At 52.7% G+C, this 22,426-nt stretch overlaps 1 protein-coding gene across 7 annotated transcripts in view; it reads right to left on the bottom strand.

The window, feature by feature from the left end:
- Positions 1-401: 401 nt before the first annotated feature.
- Positions 402-22,426, bottom strand: part of Sh3bp2 (SH3 domain binding protein 2) — a 36,334-nt gene continuing 14,309 nt past the window's right edge. For 5 of the 7 annotated variants that reach the window (XM_057771818.1, XM_057771817.1, XM_057771819.1 and 2 more), the window contains exons 2-13: positions 11,242-11,381; positions 10,085-10,187; positions 8,903-9,020; positions 8,462-8,532; positions 7,256-7,344; positions 6,867-6,935; positions 3,615-4,266; positions 2,978-3,086; positions 2,684-2,739; positions 2,316-2,397; positions 2,084-2,143; positions 402-1,576 (exon numbers count right to left, since the gene is read on the bottom strand). In XM_057771818.1, coding sequence (XP_057627801.1) covers positions 1,439-1,576; positions 2,084-2,143; positions 2,316-2,397; positions 2,684-2,739; positions 2,978-3,086; positions 3,615-4,266; positions 6,867-6,935; positions 7,256-7,344; positions 8,462-8,532; positions 8,903-9,020; positions 10,085-10,187; positions 11,242-11,377 — 1,683 coding nt within the window. In that variant the 5' untranslated portion in view covers positions 11,378-11,381 and the 3' untranslated portion in view covers positions 402-1,438. Of the gene's footprint in view, positions 1,577-2,083; positions 2,144-2,315; positions 2,398-2,683; positions 2,740-2,977; positions 3,087-3,614; positions 4,267-6,866; positions 6,936-7,255; positions 7,345-8,461; positions 8,533-8,902; positions 9,021-10,084; positions 10,188-11,241; positions 11,382-12,814; positions 12,981-19,041; positions 19,155-22,426 lie in introns of those variants that run through there. The other 2 variants (XM_057771822.1, XM_057771816.1) reach the window with 2 other exon arrangements.

The raw sequence follows: 22,426 nt of genomic DNA, 5'->3' as shown, positions 1-22,426 counted from the left end.
GCCTCCAAACTACAGCTGGAATTTGGGATTCCAAACAAAAGCTTTTCTCACTAGATGGCAGTTCCTGGCTACTGTGCACAAATACAGTCCTTGATCTGGGTTCTAGGTAAGAAACCTTCTCTGCTAGGACTGGAGAGATGGCTTAACAGTAAACAGCTCTAGCTGCTCTTCCAGAGGACCCTGATTCAATTCCCAGTATCCATGTGGCAGCTTCACAACCACTCATGACTCCAGTTCCAGGGGATGTGACATGTTCTTCTGGTCCCCCGGGGCACCAGGCACACACGATACACACATACGTGTAGGCAAAACACTCATACACATAAAATAATAAATAAAGATTAAAAAAACCTTCTCCAACAGGAAGTACAGTGAAGGCCAGATGATGCCAAGGTCTCTGCCAGCCCTGACCACCAGACACATTTATTATCACAAAAACATCCAGGTGAGATGGTTTGCCAGGGTGTGGCCTGGCAGAATTTCATGGCAGAAACTGAGGGGACCAATTGGAACCACCCAAACTACTTGGGCACCCAGATGTGACTATCTCCACCCCTCCTTGGCATATCCAGGCCCTACTTTCCCCCCTCACTCTAATCAACACTTCCTGTTAGACGTCTTCCTAGAACCTCCAGCTGGATTCCAAGCTCCTGGCTCCTCCATGCACAGCCTCGCAGGACACTGCGCCGTCATGAGCATCTCACACTCGCTGACCTGCTCTAGACTAAGCTCGGCCAAGCCAGACCAGGGGCTACACACAGCCCACAGCCAGCTCCAGCAGCAGCTCCAGCACACAGGAGACACTCAGTTCTGCAAGCTCCAGACAGGACTGACTGATCGCGATGGATCGTGCTATTATTTAGTCATGTCCCCCAGTCAGTTCACTTAGCAGCCTGTGCCCTGGAAGACTAAAGATCACCCATCATGGCTGCTGTCAGTAGCTCTCTACCTGGACACTGGTGACACTCAGTGGAGCCTGCTGTCTCCTCAGTGCCAAGCAAACCCTGGCTATCGAGACAGGGGTTACCTCTGATTTATTAAGAGGCAGTCATTCCTCCTTGAGACTGTGTCTTCGCATTTCTACGGGTCCTAGGACCAGCCTTAGGCCCCATCCAACTACCTCATCTGGCTTGGTCCCAGCCCACTACAGGGTGGGTATGCTATGTGGACTGGATTTTGTGTCGTCGAAAGGCCAGGCAGAACTTAGTCATCGAGAGGTGGTACGTGGAGGGGCTGGATGGACCAGCCAGTCAGTCCTCTCATGGTTGTGGTCTGCTCCAGCTTGGGACCCAGCCTATCCACTGAAGCTAGGAGTCTTGATGAGGTCTGCCGTCAAGCCCACTCCTGCTCATCTTCCCATGTAAGCAGGTCTCCATCTATGTGGCCGGGCTGTGGCCCCGCGGCTGCTTCCACCCAACAGCTGTGTGGAATATGGATGTCACCTGGGCCCAGTGTAGCCATATGGGTGGCGCAGCAACAGGCTTTGATGGCTGGGCAGCACGTGAGTGTGGTAGTGCTCCACCAAGCTGCCCACACTTGTAAACAGAACCTCCCCTTCCAGGTAGAACTTAGAATCCTGCAGGACAGAAGACATCACGCTCAGCAGGGCCTGCCTAGCCTGTTGCCTCAAGCCTATGTCCCCTTTCTCTACCCCCATTTTCTCAAAGGGAAGGACAGCGGTAACAATGGCACCGAGCAGGCTCGCTCCCAGCTGCCCATGTCCCCTCCCTGTCTGCCCACACAACAGGCCTGCGTTCCTGAGCTCGGCCGTCAGTCCCCTCACACTGGCCCCTAGGGTTCAACGTGAAACCTGCTCTCAGAGCAAGATCTATGAATAAAACCAAGGGCCAAGGAGAGCTACCCAGCACTTCTAGAGTAAGCCAAGGACACAGCAGGGTTAGGAGAGGAGGGAGCCTAAGGCCATGGGGAAGAGACAGAGCAAAGGACAGGGCAGGGCTGATGGTACAGAGGTACCAGTCCGGTTCCCCACTGCCACTTCCTGCAAGGGGGACTCACTTGGCTCTTGCTAAGCTTGGAGGACAGTGTCCCCACCCCACCCTCAGAGCAGGGCCCAGTCCCTCACCTTCTCAAAGATGCGATAGTTCCTCACTTTGTTAGAGGTTTCGTCCCACACGACCAAGACCTACAGCGAGGGAAATGCGGAGCAGAAGGATTAGAGGCAGCCACAGGGCTGGCCACGCCCCACATGGCCTCCCTATTTATTTAGTTATGAGAAGAGAGAGGGTGTGGCTGGGCGAGGACCCGAGGAAGAGCGGCAGGCTCGGTGGCACACCTGTCTTGTAACACCAGCCTACCTTCCCGGACTTGGTGGAGGAGTTCCGAATGCAATACAGCCCGTCCAGAGGCTCTCCCCGGGGATTCGTAGCTTTGAACAACCTAAAACAGAACAGCCGTCGGTGGGCGAACCTCCCTGGACAGCCTCCAACCCCACTCTACCGTGTGGCTTTCTGCCCACTCTGGGTTTCAGGGTCTAACAGAGGCTATAAAGCAGAGAGACTTAGGAAAGCAGCAACGACAACAAAACCCCATTCGGACCCATTGCTACCACATCTCCTCGCCCAGGCCACAGGCCGGAGCCTGGGCTTGCCCAACACCGAAGTGAGTAAGGGAGACAAGGGACCTCACACTGTCACAGCAAGGACCAGAAGCACTGTGCACTAACCTTTCTACCTCGCAGGATTCTGTGGTGTTGACAAACACTGAGTTAGGCAGCGGCACCTGAAACAGGCCAGCAGTGGTCACTGTCAGAGCATGAGCGAACCCTCCAAATATCACTGCTCCCCCAGCTGGCTGCCCCCTGCATCAGAATGCAGGGCTTTGCGTGGTATCATCTCCCACAAAGCCAGAGTTGTGGAGCCCCTTGCTCAGGACAGCCAGCGAAGGCCCCCAGCCCCCAGCTCTCAATGTCTGCCCACTTGCTGACTGGCTGTGACCTGAGCCCCCCACTCTGTCTCACCTTCTCATAGTCCTCGTCCGAGTCCTCCTCGCCAGTGTCAGCCTGGGAGGGCTGCCGGACCTTCTCAAAGGAGAAGCTCCTGAAACTCTGCCCATCAGGGGGTGATCGCCTGGGGCAATAAGGAGGAAGACCAGAACATCATCCTCAGACACAGATAGGTCACCCCTTCCTCTCCTCCACACAAGTCATAGCTTAGCATCAGAATCTTGGTGTCAGCTTCTCTGTGGCTGTAACTGCTCAGGACAGCAGAGCACTGAGACTCGAACTCACTGCCCAGAGGAAGGAGTTATCATAGATCTGAAAACCCAACTAGGAAATCAGGCCTGCCATCAATACAGCTGAAGGCCCCTGAGCTCAGAAGTTATCAGAGTGGACAAGTGCACTGGGCACTGCCAGGGCCCAAGATCTACTACTGATTGTCTTTGGGACTCTGGCAGTCCCAGCTCTCAAAGCTGAGGGCGTGGACAGATGGGAAGAGGCTAAACAGTGCACTCTGACCAAAGGGACACCTATGGAAGAGCCAAGCCTCCTGCACGCGGCAGTGGTCCTCTGGAGCCTAAGCTCCAGGCCTTTGAGGGAGGATGAAAGGAAGCCACACATGGTTAGCCCACAGAGGCACTGCCCCAGCCAGACTCACTGGAGGTGGGGGAGAGGTGTCTTTTCTGGTCTAGGCAGCACTGCAGGCCGAACTGTAGCCTCTGGGATGGGCATCTTCTGCACAGGAGGCCTGGGAGCCACAGGGGGCACAGAGAGTCCGGGTTTGGCTGCCTCCCTTGGAGGAGCTTCTTCAGTTATCTTCAGGAACTTGGGCTTATTGGCGGGTACGGGTGGGGGCTCAGATGTGGGCGGCCCTCGGGAAGACAGGTGGAAGGACTTGAGTTTGTCACAGTTCCTAGAGGTGGCAATGGCCATGGCAGTGGAGCTGGAGACAGAGCTAGTCCCGTGACCAGGGGTCCAGGGTTCCGGGCTGGGGGTCATACTGTCTCGGAAGCAAGGTTTCCGGAGGTTGGGCATGGTGGGAACATTGCTCAGTGGAGGGTCACTCATTCTCCGAGGGGTAGCAGGCACCCTGAGGCCAGGATCTGCTCGCCTCAGGCCCAGTGGGTCCTTCTTAGCATCTTCGGGAGCAGGGCCAGTATCTGGAAGGCCTCGCTTAGGGGGTGGGGGTGGAAGTAAGGGGCTTGGGCTTTTGGAGGTAAAAGAGTGGGCACGGGGCAAATCAGAGAAGGCTGGCTTCCGAGGTACAGGCACAGGGGGTGGTGGGTAGGCTGGTGGATGTGTCAGGGTATCTGCAGAATTGAATAAAGAAATGGCATCACATAGAGGCTGGACCACCACCACCCTCTACTACAACAGGCAGCAAAGGCCAACCATGTCTGCATCCCTCATGGCCCTACCTGCAGCCGGCCAGCAGCAGCTGATTCAGTATGCATCCTTCATGGTCTCACCCTTGCCCTACCTAATGGCCAATATCTAGACCACCATCCAACTTTTCCTGAGCCCAGACCATCAGTTCTACCTTGCCAATATAGGTATAGCACTTGAAATTTCCTGCTTCATGGAAAAGTCTGCCAGATACTATGAGCCTGTAGGCTGAAGATGGGTGCCCCAACGTTACAGAAGAACTTTGAGTGAGTGTCCAAGCAGTGAGATGTCTCTGTCAATTCTAAAGTTTTGGAAGTTGCTTATAATGCACTTCCTGTTTACTTAGGTAATATTATATCCTTCTGGAGTCTTTGATGGAGTTGAAGAATAGATATAGTTTTCCTTAGTTGTGATAAAAGATAAAATAGATATAAATATTGTAACTATAATTCTTCCTTGATAACTGTTTTATTGTATGTAATCTTGCTATGTTAAAGTTAAAACCTTCCTTTTTATTTAGACAGAAAAGGGGAGGTGATGTGGGATTCCCCTCTGTATGCTGTGAATATCATTGGTTAATAAAGAAGCTTCTTTGCAGTGCAGAATAGGGCAAGGTGAGAATTCTAAGCAGTCAGAGGAAGAGAGAGTAGGTGGAGTCAATGAGATGCCATGTAGCCACCACAGGAGACAGACGCTAGACACCAGATGGAACCTTACCGTAGGCCACAACCATGTGGCGATACACAGATTAATAGAATATGTTATTTTAATTAATTTAATTTAATTAATATGTTATGTTAATTTAATATATAAGAGCTAGCTAGAAATATGCATAAGATAATAGGCCAAGCAGTATTTTAATTAATACAGTTTCTGTGTGATTATTTTGGGTCTGGGCAGCTGGGAAATGAATGAGCGGCCTCTGCCAACACTACCTGGCCCTCCCCATCCATTCCCATGAAGGCTGTCCAGATGAAGTTCCTACAGCCTAGATGTCACCTGAAGAGCAATCAAGGCTCTTCTCTCACACAGGGTGAAGTAAGCAGAGTGAGGATTCCCAGGCCTGAGCAAGGAAGAGGTGAGCAGGAAGGGCCAGAACCCACTGAGAGAAAGCTGAAAGTCTGTTTATAACCAACTGAAGGCACTGTGTGACATTTAGCCCAGGTGTCATATGGGCCAGCAGGACAGCAGGTCCAGGAACTGTGGGAATGACAGGAGTGAGGCCTGAGGCCCAGGTGTCCCTCAGTCACGGGGAGGGGTGAGATTGTCCCTCAAGAGGTAAACACAGGAGACAGAAAAGCAAGAAGCACCAGAGTGCCAGGAACATGGAGGCATGAGGTCGGTGGTGAGTAGTGAGGGCTAGAGAGGAGAGGGGGAGTGGTGGCGAGGGTTCAGTGCAGGGGAGTGGCGAAGAGGGTTCAGTGCAGGGGAGTGGCGAAGAGGGTTCAGTGCAGGGGAGTGGCAGAGAGGGTTCAGTGCAGGGGGAATGGTGGAGGGGGTTCAGTGGAGGCTGCAGGTACTGTGCCCATGTCTACCTACAGCTCAGGGCAGAGACTCTTCACTTCCCCTCTCTTTGGAGCTGGGTGGTCAAGTTGAGGCCTGGTACAAGAAGGTGTGGGAAGAGGAAATAAAAGGCACGGTTGTCACGAGAGCCAGCCCCAAGGAAGGGAGTAAGGACAGCAGTGCCCACAACTAGCGGGAACAATGGTGAAAAGAGGCATGGGGAGGCAAAGGCCAAGGCCCCGGAGGACGGGAAACAGAAGATGGAAGATCACTCCTGAGACATGATAGAGAAGACAAAGCTGGAGTGTTCTGAGGAGCAGCAGGGAAAGTACGAGGTGTGAAGAGGAAAAGGTCTGAGGGCAGGACAGAGACTGCCTGGCTCTTCCTACCCAGTCCCGGCCGGCCCTGTCACACACACACACACACACACACACACACACAACTGTCCGTATGCTCGTCTGCCCCAGAGGCTGTGCTTCACGCGGTGTGGTGGACACTGAGGCCACAGCTGTCAGCCTGGTCTACAGCTTGGTTCTCAGAAATCTTGTTGCCATGGGCAATGGACCTGCCTCAGAACAGCTCCCTTCTCAATGTCCCTCTGTCTTCAGTCTCAGCCTCCAGGACCACCCATGGCATCACCTGACCCTCCATCCATACAAAGTCAACGTGGGAGGTGGCACGAGTAGATGAGCAGTCAATCAGCCCTGAACCTCTGAACACTTGGATCACAGAAAGGAAACTGAGATCGCCCAGAGCAAGGCCCGCAGCCTTTTAGGCATGGTGGTACATGTTTTTAATTCCATTCTTAGGAGGCAGAGACAGTCAGATCTCTGGGTTTAAAGTCAGCCTGGTGAGGAGAGATTAGGACAGCCAGGACTATAGAGAGACCCCGTCTCAAAACAAACAAACAAACAAACAAACAAACAAAAAAGACCCACTGGCATAGAAGAGGCTCTATTCTTGGTCCCAGTCTCCAGTCCCTACCCACCAAGAGACCCCAAGACCCAGTGACCCTACTTACCCTCAAGCTTCATGGGCCCTGGGGAGTCAGGCTCTAAATACGAGTCGTCGTCATCTTCGTGTTCATAGTCTACGGGTAGTGAATGGAAGATGAGACTCAACACAGCCCAGGGTGCTGCACGCACAAGATGGCATGGCCCACTGTGCTTTGGCACAGCGCTCCACTCATGGGAACAGGGCACTCAGGGGACATGGGGTTAAAGATGAGGGGGTAGGATTTGAAACCTGAACTCACGTTGCTGGAAGTCAGAGGCAGAGAAACGGCATCCCTCTGCCAGAGGGCAGAGCAGGGAGCAAAGCTAAACATGCCATTTCTCTCTTCTAGGCAGCCCGACTGAGCTCACTGTCAGCAGTCAAGAGGATACATGGCAGGGGCAGAGATGGCCTTACCTTCGTTGTCTGTGGGGTATGGAGAGAGGCTGATATCTATAGGTCGCTCAACTGCACCGTAGAAGCTGTCCGTGTCTGAGCTAGAGTCACTGAAACCCGGAGCAGGGAACAGGCAGTGAGCACTGGACTTGGGGTCCCCTTGCACTCACACGTAGTAAGTGATCTGTGCACACACACACTCCCGACAGACACCACAGATGTTGACATCCACTTGGGGACCCAAGGGCACACACAGATATGAACACATACAGCAACCCGTCACACATGTATATAGACAAAGAACACAAATATCATATAGAAAGACATTTGTACATATGTATACACGTGGTTCAAGGATAGACAGAGGGACTGGAGGCTTGGGACCATCTATGGGTGCCACCTTCCTGGTCACTGTGGCTTTTTGCAACCTTGACCAGCTAGATGTCTCAGAGCTGGGTCCATATGTCTACTTCCTGTCCAAGGAGGCTTAGTCAACCCTGGGCTGAGATGTTGCAAGACGCCAGGCTAGACCTACGGCCAGGAACTCTAGATTCTGTCGAGAACCTCAGGACAGCCTTGGAGGTGCCCAGCCCTCTCTGGATCCCAGTTTCACAGACTGTGATAGGATTGGCACATGTTCTGATGTTTGTCTGCCATCTCATGGGTGAATGCAGAGACAGGACTGACTGAGCTCTCAAGGGACAGAGTAGACCCGGAGAGTAGGGAACTCAAAGCTCTGAGCTGTAAAAGCTGGGCCTACAAAGTATGGGAGGGAGAAAAAGCACGGATGAGGGCTGGAGAGATGGCTCAGCGGTTAAGAGCATTGCCTGCTCTTCCAAAGGTCCTGAGTTCAAGTCCCAGCAACCACATGGTGGCTATCAGCCATCTGTAATGAGGTCTGGTGCCCTCTTCTGGACTACAGGCATACATGCAAGCAGAATATTGTATACATAAAAAAATAAATAAATATTTAAAGAAATCACGTATGAACCCCAGATAGGGGGTACAAAAAAGCACAAAAGAGTGAGACAGAGACAGCAGGAAGACCGACAAGAACACAGATGGCGTGTTCACCCATGCACACGACTAATGAAGCCTGCCCAGCACCTCCACAAAAGCCTTTATGGCCAAGTCCTCAGGGACCGGAAGGAGCCCTAGGAGCCCAGAAGCCCATCCACCACATCCCTCGGAGGGACTGCAGCCCACCCACCACATCCCTCGGAGTACCTGGTGTCTAGAGAGATCTCCTTCTTCTCATGGAAGTGGCCGATTTCCTTGCGTAGCAAGGCCATCCAGCTCTGTGGGTCAGGACAGCCATAGTTAGTTTAACACTGCCCAGAATGGGGTCCCACTTCACCCTCCTCTGACCACTGTCTAGCTGCTATGCAGGAACCACCAAGGTGCAGGGACAGGAAGCTAGCTAGGTCTAGCCTAGTCTATGTGGCTCAGAGTTGAAATCACCCTCCTGGGACTGCAAGGTACCCCCCAGTCCTTTCAGGGCTGTACCCTGCCAGCACATTCTCACGATATGTACAGGCTGCGGGCCTAATCCACCCGGCTACCCATACACCATGTCTTTCTCCTCCAGGCTGTAGCCTCCTGCCTAGAGGTGGTAGGAGACCAGATCCTGCCAGGCTACTGAGGCCCTGCTACCTGCTGATCAATCACCTTGCGCTCATCCTCAGAGGAGGCTGAGAAGAACCACGTGCGGTGCTTCTTGCTGATGTGAATGATCTTGAATGGGAAGACATTGTTGGATGTTGTCTCCTCGGCTGCCCGCATCACTCTGAGGGCACATTGCTAAAAGTCACCAGCTTGTCCACGCTCAAGAAACGGGCTCATCAATCCCACCCCTGAATTGATTTCAGCACTCAGCACCATGCTGTGGGGATGACGGGCAGACCTAGACCTGGACAGTCTCCACCTGCTTATCTTCTCTCGGTAGGATATCTAGATGCTTCAGGGGACCAGCAGGGTATGAGCACAGGAAGGGACTGGATCTGTGAGGACTCCCAGGGGAACAGTGCAGAGCTCAGAGACATGGTCCATCACTCCTGTTGCTCATAGTGTCATTTCATATAGATATCACTCCCCCGCTTGGTCCCATGCAGCCCCTGGACCGCCTCTCTGGTCTGTGGCTTTCTCCCTGATGCAGGCCTTTCTCAGACACATCAGTCTACCTGGGGGCGTACTGCTGGCTGGGAGCTTGGGCAGGGTACCAGCCTGGCCTATCACAGGTCCTGGCCAGGGCCTTTCAAGCCTAACCTACCAAATGGGTTGAATGATCCTTAGGGCCCAGTCACATCTGTCAATGAACTGAGTTCATGGCTTGGCTGGCACAGCAAGAAGACCACCAGTGTGGGGAAAGTGACCAGGGAGGGAGCTTTGATGAGCTAGTGCCTAGGATTGCACTAGGGACCTGGCCTGGCTACGTTGGCAAGGCTGGCTCCTCAAGGCTATAGTCAGGGGTAAAGCAGGGGCCCAGGGCAATCTTAGAATAAGCAGAAGGGGCTGGGAGGTGCGTGAAAGGCTCAGACTAATGCTACAGGGCATAGAGCCTGGATCCCCACAGCCCTCAAGGCCACAGGATAAACTCAGGATGACCAATAGGCCAACGTGTAGGCATTAGCTCAAGTTATATTTGCCCATTAGCCTAGAAGCCATAATAAAGGCTTCACCCCATACATACACCCCCACACACCCCATCCCTCAGCAAAGGCCAGAATATGAGGTGACAGCCAGCAAGCAGGTGAAAGTCATCTCAGGAAAGCCAGGGATCGGTCCTGTGGTGTAGGGTGAGAGGAAAAGCAATTGACATGGGGGTTGGCCAGCAGACAGATGGACACTCACCGGTTGTAGCCATTCAGGGAGAAGGCACCCTGAGGGGAGGCAGAGGTGCTGCTCTTGAAGTAGTAGATGCAGCGCTTGTGGATAATGACGAAGCGAAGGGGCCCTGGGGACAATGCAGCAGCAGAGGTCAGCCACAAAGCCACCAGTCAGCTCCACTCTGGGGCGAGCCCCAGAGGCCCTGCACAACTTGGGACCAGACCTGAGACTACAGAGGGGTATAGCAGGAAGTTGGACTGGTGTGCTGCCCCTCCCTAGGGTTTTCTGTGGGGTCAAATACAGACAAGTTCACTGGCACACTGGCCAGTCTTGGGGCACCACTCCAGGGGGCCTGGCCATACAAAGATTGAGACCTCTGTGGGGGTAGATTGAGGACAGTAAGAAAGGGTGGAACCCAGACCAGAAGCCTAAGGAGGCCACAGCAGCCTTGCTTAGTGCGATAGGGCTGCCGGGGGAGGCGAGGAACTGGCAGGCAAGGAGAGCAGTGCTGAGGCCCCCAGAGCTGGCCGACGAGAACCAGGTACAGAGCTCTTCCAGCTCTACTGTTCTGCCCAGAACAGCACCCATTCAGGCCTGGGGGAAGGTTAGTTGTGGCTCTTTCTTGGAGGCCGTACATAGTATAACTGATGTGTACAGAGTCCAGCAGTTCAACCTAGAGCATCGCAACAGGAACAGGGAGTCCCCAGCGCAGGGAACTGCGGGGGCAAAGGCATGGACTGTCCATGGTTGATCAGGGAAAGTCGGGCAAGGTTCTAGTGCTGTTTGCCTTCTGCATCCTTACAACTCGCTCAGCTGGCTCCTGACCTGGCACATGGGTTCATTTTGGGCCACATGACCAGTCAACTCGCCCACAACTTAACACACAAGGCAAGAACAGCATTGAAGGGGTCCTATCTATCAGGCCGCCCTGAGGTCCCCCAGCCTTGACTGCAGACTGAAGTTTTTCTAATGGTCAGAACTGTACACCAAATACTCATCTTCTCTCTGCCTAGCTATACTATGTTGGATCTTGTGACAGGTCCAGGCTAAGGAGATTGCCATCAGTTTCATCAGGTGTGCCAGTTGTCAGAGAAGGAAAAGAAACCCCAGAAGACCCACGAGAGCCCCGGAGAAGCAGGCCTCTGTCCTCCCTTTGAGGGTCCCATGATTCAGAGACTCACATTTGAGCATTTGCAGCTGGGTGCCACCCTTCTTGTGCAGGTAGCCAGCCTTGGCCACGCCACCAGGCATGGTCAACAGATTCTGGGCACCAATGGCCTTCATGGGGACAGGCCAATGCATTTCCTCCGCCGCCATGAAGCTGCAATTGAAGCAAAAGAGACAGGACTCAGCTGAGGTAGGCAGCAGGGAACAGCTTGGAAGGGGATCCTGGGAGGACATTTCTAAGATCTAGAAGGCAGAGTGGAAGGTCAGGTCAGTGGAGGAGGAAACTCTCAAGTCCCCAGACTTCTGGGTGAGAAGCTGGGGGTGATCCAGTCAGTTCCCAATCCTCTTGGCCACATCTTAACTCCAGGCTGCTGCGCACTGTCCTCTTAGTACTATGAGTGCATTGAGCCGATGGCCCCATAAAGGCTGGGGTAGTAATGACTGAACTCAGAAAACCCTAACTCGGGTACATCAGACCTCATGCCATTGCTACCCAAGGTTCCCAATTTGGCTTTCTGGAGGATCTCCAGCCTCAGCTGTGAGAGTTTTAAAATGGGAGGACAGAGTGGTCTCAGCACACCCTTGTCGCCAGGGCCATGAGGACCATTTAGCAGGTTTGCTAGTCTCCACTTCATCAACCCAGCAAATTAGGACCCAAAGGCTACTTTCTGTGAGGAACCCCAGGTACCAGTCACATCGAACCCCTAAACTGGCACTGTTTTGTCAGTGCTACTACCCACCCCATCGGGTCTATCTTGGGACTCCTGAGGAGCCAGCTGCAGCGGGGACAAGGTCAGTGGCCTGCTTGAAGAAGGTGGGGTGGTTAGGGACAGACTCAAATGGGCAGGCGGCTGGGACTCTATTACTATAGTGCCAACCTCCAAATACATACACAGAAAACACTCCAGGCCCAGGGTGGCTCAAGCCCGTAAGCTCAGCATTAGGAAAGCTGAGGCAGGGACATCCAGAGCGTTAGAAAATGAAAGAGAAAGGGAATCAATCAAGCCCCTGTCAACTGTCAGGCTCACTCCATCACATTTGTGTTAGGAAATTAAGTTCACAGGCTGCCTCAGCTTGGCCTCTGAAAGGGTCAGTTGGCTGTGCCCCCCCCCCCCACACACACACACCAGAACCACAAACACCCAAACGCATCAGTCCGTGGTCCACACCAGCAGGAGAAGGGGCAAGGTCGGGGGCCCTTAGTCCCGAAACGGAGGCGGAGGTTTGGAACAATGGCGCGACCACACCCCCCGAGCAGAGCCTTGAGGGGACCCTGGGTTCCAACTCAGCAACGAGGTGCGAGGAGAGTGCCCATGAACACACACGCGCCCATCCAGCGGAGGTGCTGGCAGAGGGACAAACCCGGCGTCAGACTTGGAGCCCCGGACCGGCCGACTGTGGCTGGCCCACGTTCGCCTTTGTTCTGGGTGGAAGCTGGAGTAGCTCCTGGGGCCCCAGGGATTTGCGGTCCCAGGTCGTGGTGCAAAGGCTGGGGGCCTAGGTCTGTGGACTGGGGATCTGAGGTGAGTCCGGGTGCTCAAACGCAGGGCTGGGTCCCAGATCCCAAGCTCTGGGATCAGTACTCACGATGTCCACGCGGCGGGCACAGCCGGCTTCCGGGGGGCGGCCAGCGCCCGCCTCCCCTGTGCGCAGCGACATAGTCCCGGGCCGGGTCCACCGGCCGCAGCCTCGTCCCCAGAGCCCGTCTCCCGCCAGCCCCAGCTCCGTGGCCGCGACCCCGGGCCCGCCATGCTTGTAGAGCCCCAAGGCCGGGGCCGCCACTGGCTCCTCCCCTTGTGGGCGGCGGGGGTAAGGGCTAGCGGCCAGGTGAGGAAACCGACCCTCCCCTCCACACGTCAGTTTCTCCACCCACCGCCCTGAGGGTGGTGGGCTACAAGTATTGGAAACTTGTTCCTATACAGTCCGGAATCAAGGGCCATCTAGACAAACAAGGAAGCCACCCATGCAAAGAGAAAGTCCCTCTCTTAGCCCCAACACCTGAGGATCTTGAAATTCTTGCCTGTGGATCTCCATCCAGCTCACCCCTTGGGTATGAACTTCTGTAAAATGGTACCTACCCTACTTCTTCTAGCACCCCATCATGTTACCATGCCAATAACAATCCGTGGGTCTTCCTCTGTAGAGAATTCCCCTAAGAAGTCAGGGGTCCAGCCCTTGGTAGCTTTCACCTACTTGGCTTCTTCTAGGTATCAGTTCCAGAAGAGTGTTCCTGACTGCCCAAGGCTGGTAAATTCCTTGTTGACCTCCTCCATCTCCTACCATAATACAGGCTGCCCCCAGGATGGGACATCTGTGACAGAGCAGCACACTTGCCCTTCAGTGACAGCTCTGATATATTCCTCGGGCTCCATACCAGGCACATTCTCCCTGGTTTCCGAGCCTGTAAGGCAAACTTGCCACTGCAGGCTGCCTTGATGTCCCTACAGCTTCCTCATCCAAAGGGTCTGACTGCCTGGTGTGTTTGTTTCCAGAGGACTGCCTGGCATCTTACCCAGAACACTAGGCTGCCTCCTTCTTCCAGCCACGCTGTGGATCCCCCCCTCCACTGCCTCTGCGCAGGTTGTGTCTCTGCCCTCCTCACGCCTGTCTTCTGCCTCCACCAGTTTCCTTTCATTGCCTTCCAGTCATTTCTTTATTCTAAATGTCATGGGCACAATTCTGCCTTTTGGGGGTTGAGAGGGTCTCACGCTGTAGCCCAGGCTGGCCTCTACCTTTGTGATCCTCCTGACTTAGCCTCCCAAGTACTGGTATTACTGCTGTACACTCTCTCACCTGGCAACACTTAAGCCCCTCTTGATCCAGTCCTGCTCCTACCCTCAACCTTTCTAGTGTGCTTTCTTCTGCCCTCCACCTTCCATGTCTGTCTCTGTGCAGACTCCAGTAACCCACACCCAAGAATTCACCTTAGTCCAAGCTGTTTCCACTGCCTCCTGTTGCAACTAAAGTAATTTAGCCTTTAAATATTAGATTCCAAGAACACTAACCATATGCAAACTCTCCCAGAAAATATGAGAGCAAAGCCCTGAGGCCAGCATCATCACCATACCAAAGCCGGGTAAAGAGATCACAAGACATAGAAACTGAAGGAAAATACTCTCTGAGTTTTTTTGTTTTGTTTTGTTTTGTTTGGGTTGCTCTTTTATGACAGAATCTCATGTAGCTCAAGCTAGCCATGAACTATCTGGGTAACCGAGGATGACTCTGAACTTCTGCTTTCCCTGCCTCAACCCCATGCTAGGATTACCCTGCCTGGTGTGTGCAGTGTTGAAGGCAATCGATATAACACACCATACTGATAAAGAACAAAACCACAAGATTACCTCAAAAGATACAGCATTTGCTGAAATCTAGATCTTCATAAGAACAATATTCAATAAACTAGGAACAGAAGGGAACTTTCTTTTCTTTCTCTCATTTTTCTTTCTTTTGGTTTTTTTGAAACAGGGTTTCTCTGTGTAGCTTTGGATCGTGTCCTGGAACTCGGTCGCTTACTCCTTGCTCTATAGACCAGGCTGATCTCGAACTCACAGAGATCCACCTGCCTCTGCCTCCCGAGTGCTGGGATTAAAGCGGTGCACCACCACCGCCCAGCTGATTAGATGAATTTATGTAGCATAAATTCTAAGAAACTAAGAAGTTATCAGGATTAGTAAGTGAGTTTTCAAGGTGGAAGGATGTGAGATAAATATATAAAATGCATTCTGTTGCATGCATTAGCAGCAAACAAGGCCAAGAACAAATTTCAGTATTCCCTCTCCCAAGCAGTTCCCCACAACTGGGAGAAGGCCCTGTGTCCCCAGCTGGGGCATGTGATACAGACTTCCCTCTACATGACCCTGACATAGTAGGTTATCATTCCCCCATACATAGCTTTCAGGCCCAGAGTGGGAACCCGGAGTGCCTCAAGTAAGACACTGTTCCTCCTGGTGCGTAACTGAACTGCTGAAGGCCCCTGGTACAGAGCCCCACTCTGTCTGGAGCTGCTGTGAGGAAAGGTGCGGCCTATCTCCTCCTGCCTCCCTTCTTAGGTGGGGCTGGGCACAGGGGTTGGGCAGCTTCAGCCCCATCTTATTTCATCTCAGTGACCGGCAGAACGAGGGCGGGCTACCACCCTACTGTGGGCAGACTGAAATCTCGGAAGTGGCCACTGACTAACCTTGTGGGAAAGCCAAGTCGTGTGCCACCTTCTCCTCTCCTAGGAACATCCTCACGTCAGAGACAGAAGTGACATCACAAGCCCTCTACAGAGGACGAGCCCTGCCTGACACCGGGTGGGTTAGCCAGGGCCTCCCGCTCAGCAGCCCAATGCCAGACCAGGCTGTGAGCAGAAAGAGGATGTGGCCCCTGATGGTATCATGCTGCTCTTAGAGGATCTGAGCCCGGCTTGCAGACTACAGCACCACCTGTGACTGGAAAAGCTGAAGGGAAACCAAGGTCCTGGCTTGCCTGTGGGTGGGATGAAGGCTCGTAGTTGGCCCCTGACTGACTTCCTAGCTAACCACCTCAGTACCCATAGCACCGCCCCAACCCCGGGGCCTGATAGCTAAGTTCAGTTCATTCATGCTGGGGAACGGACAGTTCACGGGGAAAGAGAGCTCAGTGCTGTAGGAACACCAGCCTCAGGAGGCTGACTCACTGTGGATGGGAGCTTTGAGAGAGAACGGAGACGAAAGTGCAAATCTCACTCGGCCCTCATCCTTCGCCGAGTCTCCACAGGCAGAGGAGCCATGGAAGACTCCACCCCTCAAACTCCTCTGATAGCCTAGCCACAAATCCCCACCCTAAGTGGGAGGTTGAGGCAGCAGGATCAGGACTCACTTGCCAGGTTCACTGGGCTTCATGGGCCCTGTAGCTTGTAGCTGCAGGCCCCCATCTGCACCAGGGCTTTGGGTATGTGTGGGTCAAGGTCAGTGGTTGTGGCTTGAGTCCCTGAGACCTTGTAGGTGTGTGATTGTTGTTTGTATGCACACACGCGAACATGCATTTAAGCCTGTCAATGTGCTCGTATGCACACCAGGAAGGCTGGACTCCTGCCGCGCATTCTCCAGGTCGAGTCTCTCTACTCCTGCTCTCATAGCTGATCTTGATTCAGGTGACCCTGCTGCCAGAGGCTGCTGGAGGATACGAACAAAACAAATAAGAACCACTCATGCCCGGTGGTGGTGGCCTATGCCTTTAATCCGAGCATTGGGGAGGCAGAGGTAGGCAGAGCTATGTGAGTTTGGGGCCCTTCGGGTTTACAAAGTGAGTTCCAGAACAGCCAGAGCTGTTACACAAAGAAACCCTGTCTCGAAAAACCAAAATAAAATAAAAGAAAAAGAAAAAACCACACTGTGCCACAAGTTAACAAGTTCCGCTAGATGTAAGTGCTGTGGCTTTGTACCTGCCCTGGGGCTCTGCCACCCTGCAGGGGTGAGCAGTCATCACCCACAAGGGTCCATACATAAGCTGTGGTCCTGCATGGCACACCTGGTTAACATCACAAGCATCATACTCACACAATGTACATGTGTGCACATTAGTACATGTGTGTATATACATACATGTATGAGCCTATACATGAATACAGGATGTGACCTGTGAAGGTCTGGACTCTGACAGCCCTTGACACCTACAACTATATCTGTGTGAAAGAATCAATTCCTCTGGTGACCACAACATCAAGGGCTTACGGTAAAGTGTGACCAAACCCAACTGCTCTTTGTGAAGCTGCAGGGCAAGGCAGGACTGGGGGCTCCCAACCCAAAGGAAAGGAGACCAGGTACCATCGGGGTATTTGTACATACATATGTTCTCACTCAGGTATACAAAGGAACACATGATCTTGTAAATACCCCTCATGTTACATATATACATGTACATATATATAGTCATTGTGGTGATTTGAATGAGAATGGTGCCCAAAGGCTCAAAGATTTGAACACTTGGTCCCCAGTTAGTGGAACTGTTTGAGAAGGATTATGAGCTATGGCTTTGTTGGAGGAGATATGCCATTGGGTGTGGGCTTTGAGGTTTTCAAAAGCCCCGTGCCATTCCCAGTTAGCCCTCTCTGCCTTGTGCTTGTAGACCAGATGTGAGCTCTCAGCTCCTGCTCCAGTGCCATGCCTCCCTCCTGCTACCACGTTCCTTGCTGTGAAGGTCACGGATTCTGGAACTTCTTTCATAGGCTGCCTTGGTCAAGGTGCTTCATCACAGCAACTCAAAGTTGTTGTGCTCACTTTTGTTCTCATAGGAACTGACCCACACATCCAGACACAGTCACATGTGAACACACTTATTCACATGCTCAAGAACATGCTCTAGGGGCTGTAGAGATGCTTCAGTAGTTAAAAGTGGGTGCTGCCTTTGCAGAGGACCCAAGTTTGGTTCCCAGCACCCCTATTAGGTGGCTCACAATTGCCTATAACTCAAGATCCAGGGGATCTGATGTCCTATTCTAGACTCTGTGGGCGGCTTCACTTGTGTGCACATATCACTACATAGACACACATACACACATAATTAAAAATGATATGTTTTCTAAAAGCATAAACTCATGTGCTCACACTCACACATACTTACACACGTGCTTGCTCACACATGTATGATAATAGACACATTTGTACTATACACATATGTAAATCACTTATTTATTCACACTCATATATATGCAAGCAACACACACAAAGACACAGTCACAGTCTAAGACCCTTCATGAGTGGTCCCTAGAGGCTGGCAGCCCACTATCTAACAACTAAGCAGCCTTCGCAGGGCACATATGAAATCAGTGCTTTACTTTACACTTTACAGACCAGGACATTGAGGCCCAGAAAGGCTCAGGACTTGCACCGGGCATTCCTCATGGGCCAGACTCTGTACTCCTCAGGGACCACTGCACATCATTATCTCAACACCCTGAATTTCCAACCAGTGTCATCCCCACACCACCAATGAGGATATCAAGGGTTGAAGAAGCTGGTAACTCATCCAAAGTCGCCTGTGCTGTATTTATCTGGTAGGTCAGGAGCTCTCGTTATACCCTCCCGCCCAGCACACTGCCACAGCTTGACACCCCTTTGGCTGCCCCAGCTCACACTGGCTCATAAGTTCTACCGTTTTAGTTTCCTTTTCTCCCTTCCTTCCTCTTCCCAGAATCTTTCTCTGTAAGAGAATCAAAACCAAAATGCTAGAAAGGCCTAGTGACCATTTGTACCAGGAAACTCAGGAGGCAGTCACAAGGGCTGCAGCGCTGTCAGCGGCACAAGAACAGCCCCTGTCATCAGGCTTCTGAAGCCTTGGGATTATCCACTATGTCAGGTCCCTGAGCACAGTACTCCCATACAGGCATCCAGGACCCCACATAGCTCCCTCTGTGCCCTCAAGTGTGTGTGCGCGCACACACACACACACACACACACACACACACACACTCATGTAACATATGTAGACACTGAACCCAACACCAAGGCCACCTTAGACTGGGCTCACAGTAGGAAGGGCTCATAGGCCTGGACTTCCACTCTGCCAGGCTGGCTTCTACCTCCCCGCAGCTGCTGTTGGGTGACACATGACAAAGTCTTAAGAGTCTTCTCATGGCCAGTTCCATCTCTGGGCCCTGTTTGGACCATTCAGATCTAAGAGCTAAGTTGACAGAAGCCAATCTCCTTAAAGACTATTGCTTCTCACAGAACCAAGTCCCATTAGTGTCTACCATAACCCTGATTCGGGCTGTGGTCTTCCCTTCCCCCCACCCAAGTCTTGTATCAGCTAGGCCAGTGCCACCTCCAGAACCCAAGTCCAGCTGTTCAACTTACCTCACGGCGCTGACCCAACACATGGCACTACTCCTTCCTGTGACCTGCTGGGGACAGGAATCCTTGAGTCCAGAAAGGCTACTCATCCCAGGGGCTGTGAGGAGGGACTGGAACCTGCATCTTCCAAAGCATGTGAGCGCCAAGGCCCCTGGCTGCTCCCAGCACTGCCCAGCTGCAGAGCAGCTCAGTCCACTGAATGGGGGTGGGGAGCTGGGGCCCAAGGGCTTCCTCCTTGTCTGGGACTTCCTGTTGCTGGGCAGTCCCAAGGAGAAGACATTTCATGACTTCCACATAGCAAGGTCCTAAAATCCACCTAGGGCCCAAGCAGTATCCCACCAGCCTACTGGGTTTTGACCCTAACTCACCTAGCGCTTATGCAACTCTAGGGCCAGCTGTGTTCCTACAGCAGAGCATCCTGCTGGGAGTCCCATGGCCACCTCATCTCATGCTAACAGTCTGTGAGGCCATTCACAGCCTAGGGTGTCTGCTCTGAGGAAGTCAGAGCTGACACCTCCCAATGAGAGCTCACTCGCTCATCAAGAGGCTCCTCCCCATGAGGTAATACTCAGAGCTGTGCCTTATACCTGGTACCTATGGCTTTCAAGATAGAAGTTTCTGCATCCTTTAACATCAAGGAAATGAGGGACAAGGACAGAGCTTATGGACCAGATACCAATCTCCTCCCGACGAGAACTCTTGAGTCACCTCTTCACCTCAGCTCAGCTAACATCTGGCTTTCTGAAAAGCACTTATCAGCTTCAGCACATGTCTATTGTGCCCAGTGTGCCAGTTAGAATAAGCCCCTCCTAGGCATCTCTGCTCCCACAAGTCCAGCTTCTTTATCTGCCCTAGTCCCTCACCCCCAGCCAGCTGTTCCAACCCAGCCACCGGGCACCTGTTTCTCCTCATTTGAGTCTCAACCTCAGGATAGGATGTGGCGGATAGAAAAGAGGGTTTTCTAGGACTGAGCGCCAACCTCCTGGCAGGACTGAGTCCACATACTACAGGGTTCTCAGGGGTGGTAGAGTCTCTGCTTTGCCCAAGAGGTTTCATGGGACACCCTCCTAGCCAGTTTTCACTTCTCTCCCTGTGGCTCTGACTCAAATACCCCTGAACACCAAGCCTATGATTGGTTATGCAAGTACATAAACATTCCTAGGCACAGGCCTGTGTGTCAACCATGCAAAAAGAGCAGCTTGCTGGTGAGGAGCTCCTGTCTTCCCTATGTCTGCAGCCCCAGCTCTGCTGCCAAGATCTCCAAGCCACCAAGGGGTCAGCTGGCTAAAGAGCACCGGCTGTCGCCTGAGGAGACTAGCTTCAGCTTGGTTCTCTGAGTCTCCTTAAGGTGGACACAGCTCCCCGACCTCCCTAAGCCTACACCAAGTTCTACCCTCTGAGGTGTTCAAAGGCAGTGCCTGCTGCAGAAAGCTGGGGCAGAGAGTGAGTGAGATATGGGAATACAGTCCTCTTCTCCCTGCCCTTCCCCTTTCCAGCAAGGCTGAGCTAAAGGACCGGATGAGGAGCCCTGGAGCAGTGATGAGCACAATGGCCGGTTCCCAGAGAGCACAAAAGTATCCGGGAGCTGTGGCTCCAGAAGACATGCCAGGCCGGGGGACGTTTCCTGGAGGAGAGCCCTAGGTCTGAGGAAGAGTTTGCTAGAACAGAGGCAGCCCTTCCTAGTACGAAGGGCTCAGGGGGAACTTCATGGGGCAGCAGTTTCTCCAAGTGCCTTCTCATCTCCCCAGATAGTAAGCAGCACTGCCAGTCATGCTCCTGAAAACTGAAGACATTTAAGAACCTCCCATGAGGGTCACTGTATAACCTTTGCCTTGTGCTGTACTGTGGGGCAACCCCACACCAGAACCCAAGCAGGAAGATGCATGAGGCTGGGGTGAGGCTGCCTTGGCTTCCACTCTATCCTCCTACCCTGGGCTGGGGCCTTAAGTTCCCAAACTTGGGGATTCCCCTCCCCTTCAAGCCAGACTCAAGGCAAAGCTAAGCAGGGGCCCAGGGCTAACCAGAATAAAAATGATAAAGAATTTCACTCAGGACCCTGGCATACGTCTGCCTGCTCAAAGTACTAACACAGTGTGTGGGGGTTTGGAAGAAAATGGCCCCCAAGAGGAGTGGCGTAATTAGGCCGTGTTGAAGGAAATGTGTCACTGTGGAGGTGGGCTTTGAGGTCTCTTTTGCTCAAGCTTCCCTCCTTTTGACTGTCAGTCAACTTCCTGTTGCCTGCAAGATGTAGGACTCCCAGCTACTTCTCCAGCATTACATCTGCCTGCATGCCACCATGCTCCCCGTCTTGATGATAACGGACTCTCTGAAACTGTTAAGTGAGCCACCCCAATTAAGCATTTTCTTTACAAGAGTTGCCACGGCCATGGTGTCTTTTCACATGTGGCAACAAAAACCTTAACTAAGAGACAGTGGCAGGATCTAAGCTGGCCCCACTCCGGCACCTCAAGCCTCACAGGAGGCTGCCCCTGCAGACATCAGTACTCTACTGAGATTCAGGTAGGATGACGCAAACTTGACTCACAGCCAGGAAATCAGTGGTAGTGGACTGGAACCCACTCCTAGCACCCAGCACTCTTGTGCCCAGTCTGGTTTCTGCTGCTCACCTGTTTAGACAGCTCAGGCATTGAGTGTGCCAAGGGCAAGGAGGAGAACTTTCCAGGCTTGGGATGGATGCTGAGCCCAGGGAAGGCTGGTAGCACCTCTAATGGGAAACCTCAACCTCTCAAAATAAGATGTTTCATATCTGCTTCTCCTATAGGGTTTATGTCCACTCTCCTGCCAGTCTAAGGCCCCCGCAATCAGCCTTCCATGACATGGAGTTCTTGCCCCCTTCCAAGTCCCATTCTGCCCACTGTACAATGAAGGGCTTTGAGGATTCCTGGGAAATCTGTCCTTGGTAATCAAATAGGTGGCCTAGAGGGCAAAGAGCTCTTCTGGGTCATGTGATACAACAATCTAAATGGCAACCCGCGAAAGGACGCATCCATATTCCCACAACCTGTAAACATAACCTACGTTGGAAGAGGCTGTTACATGTAATTTAAGGTTCCCATTCTGGATTAGCCAATGGCAAACCTCCTTAAAGGTGACCGTGGAGCAGGATGTGATGGTGCATGCCTCTAATCCTAGCATTTGGGAGGCAGAGGCAGGTGGGGCTCTATGAGTTTGAGGCCAGTCTGGTCTACAGAGAGAGTTTGAATCAAGCCAGGGTTACATAGAGAGACCTGCCTTTAAAAAGGGGGGGGGAGGCTGGAGAGATGGCTCAGTGGTTAAGAGCATTGCCTGCTCTTCCAAAGGTTCTGAGTTCAGTTCCCAGCAACCACATGGTGGCTCACAACCATCTGTAATGAGATCTGGTGCCCTC

This window comes from Chionomys nivalis, chromosome 6 (genome assembly GCF_950005125.1).
Source record: "Chionomys nivalis chromosome 6, mChiNiv1.1, whole genome shotgun sequence".
NCBI lineage: Eukaryota > Metazoa > Chordata > Mammalia > Rodentia > Cricetidae > Chionomys > Chionomys nivalis.
The sequence above is the reverse complement of the archived record's forward strand: the minus strand, read 5'-3'. Positions and strand labels throughout refer to the sequence as shown.